General features: G+C 45.1%; 2 protein-coding genes across 2 annotated transcripts; both read right to left on the bottom strand.

Annotated features, from left to right (window-relative positions):
- Positions 1-2,870: 2,870 nt before the first annotated feature.
- On the bottom strand, positions 2,871-4,561 carry LOC124461831. The gene is made up of 2 exons (XM_047013291.1): positions 3,950-4,561; positions 2,871-3,869 (listed from the first exon to the last, which is right to left on the bottom strand). Exons 1-2 carry the CDS (start codon positions 4,559-4,561, stop codon positions 2,871-2,873), a joined length of 1,611 nt encoding a protein of 536 aa, XP_046869247.1.
- A 248-nt stretch (positions 4,562-4,809) lies between these two features.
- Positions 4,810-5,655, bottom strand: LOC124461830. Its single transcript, XM_047013290.1, has one exon. It carries the CDS (start codon positions 5,653-5,655, stop codon positions 4,810-4,812), a length of 846 nt encoding a protein of 281 aa, XP_046869246.1.
- Positions 5,656-8,535: the final 2,880 nt, after the last annotated feature.

Here is an 8,535-nt window from a genome sequence, read left to right as displayed (position 1 = left end):
AACATTTGATAAACCCGGAAAAATTGATATGCTGTTGGGAGCTGATGATCACTATGCTATACTGCTACCAGAAAGGAGACGGGGCAATCGAAACCGTCCAACATTACAAAACTCAGAGTTTGGATGGATTGTTGCTGGCAGAATTAATATGTCAACGTCAGCTTCAATCACATGTATGGTAGGCATGACGAATCCAGAGGAATCACTGGAAAGATTCTGGCAGCTAGACACACTAGAGCCAATAAAAAGGTACAGGAGTCCGGAGGAAGAGTATTGTGAAAAATTCTTCCTCGATAACCTACACACGGCGGCGGACAATCGACTAAGTGTAAAGCTTCCATTTGCTGAAGAGGCGTTATTTCTTGGAGAATTTTGGGAAGTAGCCATAAGAAGATTCATGTCATTAGAGAGGCGAATGAACCCTGACATAAAAAAGGAGTATGTAAAATTTATGTCAGAATATGAACAGCTTGGACATATGAAGCAAGTAATGGTAGAACAAATTCCCAAGAACCATTACTTTATACCGCATCATTGTGTACTAAAACCAGAAAGTACCACCACCAAGCTTAGAGTGGTATTTGATGCATCATGCAAAACGTCATCAGGAAAATCACTGAACGACATTTTATATCCTGGACCAGTTGTACAGAGTCAACTCTTCTCAATTCTTCTGCGGTTCAGGACCCACAAAGATGTGTTTACGGCAGATATTGAAAAAATGTATCGTCAAGTTGTGCGCCAAGTCGAGAGTGGCTCCCCTGGAAAAACAGACACTGCCCCGGCTGGAACTATGTGCAGCTGTACTTGGAGCTGAACTCACGGATAGAGTTCGTCAGGATCTCCAATTCGGATCAGAAAGTGTGGAATCATTTCTCTGGTCAGACTCAACAGTAGTACTCTCGTGGATTAATTCACGGGCATCACATTTCCACACGTTTGTGGCTAATCGGTTGACAAAAATACACGCAGTATCACATCCAAGGCAATGGCGGCATGTGTCATCAGCGCTCAACGCAGCTGATGTTCTGTCTCGAGGCATATCAGCAGTTCAGCTTAGCACACATACATTATGGTTGTATGGGCCACTATTTCTGCATGGACCACAACGTGGCTGGCCAGCACCATTTAAGCCTACAGAGCACACGATGGATACCGCTGAGAAGAAAACTAAGGTATTCTCCATGGTGACTGCCACGGCAAACAACAAGAGTGAATGGATATATACGGTAAATCACAGAAATTCGTTTTACCGGCTACAGCGAATAGTGGCGTATGTGCTACGGTTTTGTCACAAGCAGAACAGGAAACCAACGGCTCAGTTAGAGTTGGAAGAGTTGGACCAAGCACGGAGAGTGATCATTAAGCAAGTTCAAGAAACAGGATTTGCATATGAATTACGGCACTTAAAGAAACGACCTGAGCAACCGCTAGATCGCAAAAGCACGGTGGCAACATTGCCACTAATACTGGATGAAGATTCAATCATACGAGTAGCAACTCGGCTACAACAAGCACCAGTATCAACGGAAACAAGGAATCCATATATCTTGCCGGTGTTAAAAATGATGCTACGGAAACTTCATGAAGAGAATCTTCATTGTGGACATGAGGCAATACGCGGAATAGCTCGGCAACAGTACCACATCATTAAGGTGAAACCGATGGTCCGGAATGTGATCCAGGGCTGCGTAGTATGCACCAAGTACCGGCCTCAGTTCTTTAAAGGAAAACGTCCCGATAAGGCCTACATTGCAGAATTTGTATGCTTTGCAACCAAGGCAGTACACTTGGAATTAGTCGGAGACCTGTCCACCTCCTCATTTGTGGGCGCGCTTCAGCGCTTTATTGGGCGCAGAGGAAGATGCCAGACATTATACTGCGATAATGCAACAAACTTTCTTGGAGCAAACAACCAACTTAAGGAACTGACCGATACAATACACTCAGAAACGGCAGCAGGTAGTATCAAGGAATTTTGCAATCAAAAAGGAGTGCAATTTAAGTTCATACCACCACGGTCTCCACATTTCGGAGGATTATGGGAAGCTGCGGTAAAGTCCGCTAAGCATTTACTGTTAAAAAACGTATCGACAGCAAACTTAACGTTCGAACAACTGTCTACCATCATTGTCAATGTTGAAGCAGTGCTGAATTCTCGTCCGTTAACGCCAAACTCAGACGATCCCAACGACTTAACAGCTCTAACCCCAGGCCACCTATTGATTGGAGAACCATTAGTAGCCCAACCAAATGCAGAGCCAATAACACAGCGATCGATTCCAGAGCAATGGGAATTAGTCCAACGATCTGCCTAATGCTGTTGTTATTGCCTATAGCATTTGCTCAAAGAACTAATATAACTCGATTCAACCCCAAACCAGGCATATACTATGAAAGTATTGGCACAGGAAGGATGGCAACGTCTGACTGGACTATTGTGGCATTCTACGATCTCGAACCATATTGGGCCGAGCTGAAGACATTTTCAGATGGAGTAGTAAAGGTTGGAGAAATATGCGTGTTAATGAAGGTTCCAGAGGCATGCACCGCAATGCAGAGGCACTTCGAGCATGTCAACTCAGAGCTACGGACAGGAAATGATCTCCTTCACATAGAACGCCTACGACGATCGCCTTTAGATATAATTGGGAACATTGCGAACGGCTTATTTGGTGTTGCTTTGGTCTAGCAGTGGACTGTACCTTGAAATTAAGTTGGATAACTTCACTTTTATTTCTTCGCTACTGAATCAGTTGAGTGCCAATTTATTACTAAACCAAAGAGAAAAAGCGCTGTCGCAGCAGCGCACAAATATGTGTGTGTGTACAATGCTTATGTATGTGTCGATTCTTACAACTACATCTGACTTATCGATAAACGCAATCCGTTCCTGAACATCCCGGCCCGCCCTGAAACACAGTTTCTGAACGGGGCAATACCGCAACCTTGGTGATTGGCCGAGTTAATTCTCCCGAAGAGGTCTTGAGTCTAACCGCTTCGAGAACCAGCGCCAGATGCCAGTGAGCTGGTGGGGTGTTCGATTCCTTTACAAGCACCACATCTCCCACTGCTATATTTGGTGTTGTAGTGGTCCACTTTGGACGCTGTTGCAATGTGGTAAGATACTCCTGATGCCATTGCTTCCAGAAACCTTGCATCATAGATTGGATACTTTGCCAGTACCCAAGTCGGCCCACGGGGATGTGGCCTAAGTCTGCCTCTGGTATAGTTGTGAGAGGCCTGCCGATCAAGAAATGTGCTGGCGACAAATAATTGATATCTGTGTCCGAGTTGTAGCACAAGGGTCGTGAGTTGACCACCGCACTGACTTGTGCAAGTAGAGTTCGCATCTGCTCGTAGGTGAGAGTAGATTTCCCAATCACTCGGCGAATATGCAGCTTTACGCATCTGACTGCAGATTCCCATTTTCCTCCCCAATGAGGAGCATGTGGTGGAATGAATACCCATTGAATGCCATCATTAGCCAGAGCATTCCTAACCTTTTCGATGTGTGGTTGAGATGCCAGCAGCTTCTGCATTTCATCAAGAGAGCGTTTAGCTCCAATGAAATTCGTTCCGTTGTCGCTATAGATTTTGTTGCACTTGCCACGCAAAGAGACGAAACGTCTTAGCGCGGCCAAGAATGAGTCGGTGCTCAAGTCCGTTACAAGTTCCAGATGGATTGCCGATGTGACCAGACAAACAAATAGGCATATGTAGCCCTTACCAATGCGCGGTTTGCGCCCCTTTCCATCCTTAAGAAGGATTGGACCAGCATAGTCACATCCAGTGTTTACAAATGGAAGTGCCTGAGTGACACGAATGCTGGGTAGATCAGCCATCCTTTGTTGTGATGTATGATGCCGCTGTCGAAATCAAGCCAAACAGTCGTGTGTGACTTCCTTATCAAGTTCCTTGCGCCAAATATCCAGAATGTTTGACGTACCATAACAAAGAGTGATGAGACGCCAGGGTGCAGGTTGACCCTGTGTTCGTATTCAAGTATCAGCTTGGTGATGCGATGAGATTTCGGTAGCAAAACTGGATGTTTCGCCTCTGTGGACAATTGCGAGTGGTGCAAGCGTCCTCCAACTCTGAGTAGTCCGTCCTTGTCGATCATTGGCGAGAGTTTAGCCAGCTGAGATCGACTTCGCAATGGTTTATTTGCGAGTAGCAATTGATAGTCATCCTGAAAGCAGGTTTGCGCGTGGCGCAAGCATACAATGCCGTCCGCGGTGATTTCCTCAAACGTAAGACAGTTTGAGCCCTTGTCCCCAAATGGACCCTTCGTGCACCGTAGAAAGCGAAGGACATAGCCAACCGTGTGAACGAGCGTCAACCATGAAGATACTCGTTGAACAAGATGATCAAGTGGATGATCAGGAGCTGCCTCTACTAATGCAGTCAGACAATTGCTTTTGACTTCCTTTTCTATGTTCTTTTCTGAAATATTCAAACAGACTTGTGAGTTGTTTAACCTTACCAGAAACTGATCCGCGTCACGTATCCATGACGGGCCATTCCTCCATAACTGAAAGTCCTTTAGGTCTGCAGCCATGAGACCTCTGGATGCGCAATCAGCTGGATTTGATTTGGAGTCCACATGACGCCAATAATGCCTTGGAATGGTGTCCAGAATTTCCGAAGTTCGGTTCCCAACAAATGTCTTTAGTCGAGAGGGTGCGTATGATAGCCAATAGAGAACGATTGTGGAATCGCACCATGCAAAAACCGTGACCTTTTGATGTCGAAGTGCCGCCTTTATCGAACGTATGAGTTGACTTAGGAGAAGTGCCGCGCAAAGCTCTAGGCGGGCAGAGATTGCTGCTTTAGCGGAGCCACCCTAGACTTCGCAGCCATAATCGATGTAGAAATCGAGCCATCCTTGTTGATTACTCTGCTGTACACTACAGCAGCGTATGCCTTCGTAGATGCATCGGAGAATCCATGCAATTCAATGTTGTCGGTGTCGTTGACAACCAACCGGGGTATTTGAATGTGTTGTAGCATATCCAAATCTGCTCGCCATTTGAGCCAAGTATCCGCTAGTTGCTTAGGGAGTTTGTCATCCCATCCCAAATCGAGAAGCCATAATTGTTGAAAGAGTATTTTGAATTGGACCACAATTGGTGCCAAAAGCCCAAGTGGATCGAAGATCCGCGAGACATCCGATAAAACTTGTCGTTTTGTACAATCGACATTTCCTTTTAGACCAACATTATAAGACAATGTATTAAGACCAGGTTGCCAGTAAAGTCCAAGAACCTTGACTGGAGATGATTGTGTAGAATCAGTTCCTTCTGTTGGTATGCGAGGTGTGTTTGATACCCATTTCCCAAGCTCCAAATTAGCACAGGACATAAGTTGAATAAGTTCCTTTCGATTTTGTATCAGTTCCTCCTCACTGTTTGACCCAGTGAGCACATCGTCGACATAAAAATCCTCTTGTAAGATTTTTGCAGCATTCGGGAATTCCTGCTGATGATCAGTAGCCAGTTGCTCTAATACCCTAACAGCCAGGAATGGTGCACATGAGGTGCCATAAGTGACGGTGCATAGTTGATAGTGTTTGATTGGATCCGATGGCCTTTCTCTCCAGACAATTCTCTGGAAGTCGCGGTGTTTGTCGTTCACCCAAATCTGCCGAAACATCTTGACTATGTCGGCTGAGAATACAAATTTATACATCCGAAAGCGCAAGCAGACAGCAAATAGATCGCGTTGAATGCTAGGCCCTGTAAAGAGATAATCGTTTAGTGATTTGCCTTTGGTGTCGCAAAATGATCCGTCGAAAACTACTCTCAGCTTCCGACCCAAAACCGGGTGATGTGGTAGATAAAACCGTTGTGCATTATTGACTTCATCTGGTGGCAGTTCGCGCATATGCCCCAAATCGAAGTATTCCCTCATAAAGTTGACATATTTTGCTCTTAGATTTGCATCTTGTTGTAGGCGTCGTTCCACCGATTGGAAACAGTTAAGAGCTCCTTGTAGAGTATCCCCAAATTCAGGATTAGTGACCTTAAATGGAAGTTCCACGATGTACTTCCCCTTTCATCTCGAGTGTGCGTAGCGAGAAAGTGTTTCTCCACCTGCTCATCATCAGGTTCCAATTTGGTTGTGGAACTGATGTCCTCTAGCTCCCAAAACCTCTGGAGCGAAGCGTTAACATCAATGTATGATGTCAAAGCGAAAGCGTTGTTAGCTTGGGGCATCGTTATAGAGCTGATGACCCATCCGAAAATCGATGATATTGCAATGAGTTTGCCCGTATTGTCGTACAACTTTTTCCCTGTGATTGTAGACCAAACGTGTTCACCGCCCAAAAGAACGTCAATTGGAGCGCTTGTGGTGAATTCCGAGTCAGCGAGTTGAAGATCGCTAAAGACATCAAGTGCCGATGCGTCAATGTTTTGCCTTTCCAGTGTTGATGTGATTTTGCCAAGAACATGAGCCTGTACCGTTAAGTGATTGTTTGAATACCTTGACTTTATCTGAAGCGTGCTGCTTCCCCTTGTGGTGTCAGCCTGAACCGAAGAGATTCCTGTGACCAAAATGGATGATGCCGACCGTGGCAATCCAAGTGCTTGTATGCATCGTTCTGATACATATGAAAGTTCCGACCCAGTATCTAGTAAGATACGACATGTAATGTAGTCTCCATTTACCTTTTGAACATAAACCGTTGCAGTAGGCAATATGCTTCGATTTAAACCTTTTCCTGTTTTCAATTTCGCAGAGCTTTGTGAACAAACCGTTGCTGGTGCACTCCCATTATGAGCCACTAGACTTGTTGTAGACAAATCGTGATGAGAAGCGTTTGGACTACGCTGATTCTCCCTTTTTCCTTGTTGCAAGTTCCTTAAAGCCATTGAGTTACCTGGATCATGGATCAGAGAATGGTGCTTACCTTTACAATATTTGCATGAAAATGATGATGGACAGTTTTTGACCATATGCCCTGATTTCAGGCAATTATAACATAAAGCCTTTTCCCTGATGAACATACGACGTTCTGCAAGTGTTAAATCCATGAATTGTTGACAGCCATACAACTTATGATCCGTCGCCTGACATTTGGTGCAGCTGCCAGCTTGAACTGCAACCATCGAATGTGTGACACGTTTTGTGTGTGTGATTTGCGCCGGCGTTTTGCCTCCAAACGCAATCTCCCGTTTGCTGAGCTCTAATTCCTCACAACGATCATCTAAGAACTTGAAGAATTCCTCCAGTGCGGGCGCCTCGTTGCCCATGCTGCGCTCAATCCACCTGCGCCGTGTATCAGCGTCAAGCTTTTCCAACACCAGATATTGTATCCAGCAGTCCCGTCCTGTTTGATTGATCGCATCCAGACCGCGAACAATCTCATTTGTGCCATCTGATACCTTGCGTAAGATGGACACATCAATTTTGTTTGTCGTTGGTAGACCCATAAATTTCTCCAAAAATGAGTTCACAATATGGCGTGGCCTATTGTATCTTTCCTTTAAGCGTTCCCAAGCAGTGTTGTAAGCCGTGTCAGTTATCGCCAGGTGCCGCACCAAGTTGGCAGCATCATCGACGAGCAGTGTTTTTAAATGATGAAACTTTTGAGTGTTGGTTAACTCCCTTTTGTTGTGTATCGTGCTCTCATAGATATCTTGAAAAGCTGGCCACTCTGTGTAGAGTCCAGCGAACCGTTTATTTGAATTTTTGGCAATTCGCCGCCATGCACGAATGCCGTCGTGCCGTTTCCCGAAGTCGAACCCGATGCAGCCATCTCATTGCGAGCGGGCATCGACAAGTTTGAACTGCTCTGATTTGCAGCTAACTGTTCAAAGAGTTGTTGTTGTTGTTGCAGCAGATGAACGATGTCGTCGTTATATGCGTGCAGACCCATGCGCCATCGCCGTCGCCAGACAATGATGCTTGTTGTTGAACTAGCCGTTTTTTCCCAGAAGTAAAGAATATGCCTTCAAGTACTTCTCTTCGTAGGTCACGTGATCGATCTCTGGATCCACATAGCCGTCCACATCTTCCAGAAGGCTATGGAATCCCCGATTCCATTAAATTGCTTCCACACGGACTTGAGTTGATCCATCCGAGCGGCTACCTCAGTGGTTGATGTAGTTTGGGTTCGTTCCGACCAATCCAGAATTCTTGTTATGCTGGCCTTGAGTCGGCTCCGTCGACCCACCAATACCTTTAGTTCTTCCATTTACAGAACTATTCCAGAGTAATAATCCTCCAAACTTTCCAATAGATCCAAGAAATTCGAACGAAAAGCACTTTATTCGATCGAAAACCGATTCCCTTATTCGGCTCGAATGACCAAATTATGCTTTGGTCTAGCAGTGGACTGTACCTTGAAATTAAGTTGGATAACTTCACTTTTATTTCTTCGCTACTGAATCAGTTGAGTGCCAATTTATTACTAAACCAAAGAGAAAAAGCGCTGTCGCAGCAGCGCACAAATATGTGTGTGTGTGTACAATGCTTATGTATGTGTCGATTCTTACAACTACATCTGACTTATCGATAAACGCAATCCGT

Source organism: Drosophila willistoni, unplaced genomic scaffold, assembly GCF_018902025.1.
Source record: "Drosophila willistoni isolate 14030-0811.24 unplaced genomic scaffold, UCI_dwil_1.1 Seg676, whole genome shotgun sequence".
NCBI lineage: Eukaryota > Metazoa > Arthropoda > Insecta > Diptera > Drosophilidae > Drosophila > Drosophila willistoni.
The sequence above is the reverse complement of the archived record's forward strand: the minus strand, read 5'-3'. Positions and strand labels throughout refer to the sequence as shown.

Excerpts from the sequence above, each read along its gene's own strand:
- LOC124461831 (XM_047013291.1), bottom strand. The coding sequence starts at position 4,561 with ATGGCTGCAGACCTAAAGGACTTTCAGTTATGGAGGAATGGCCCGTCA. Across the intron at positions 3,870-3,949 it reads TCTCATCACTCTTTGTTATG|CGGCATCATACATCACAACA; the intron begins GTACGTCAAACA and ends TGATTTCGACAG.
- LOC124461830 (XM_047013290.1), bottom strand. The coding sequence starts at position 5,655 with ATGTTTCGGCAGATTTGGGTGAACGACAAACACCGCGACTTCCAGAGA.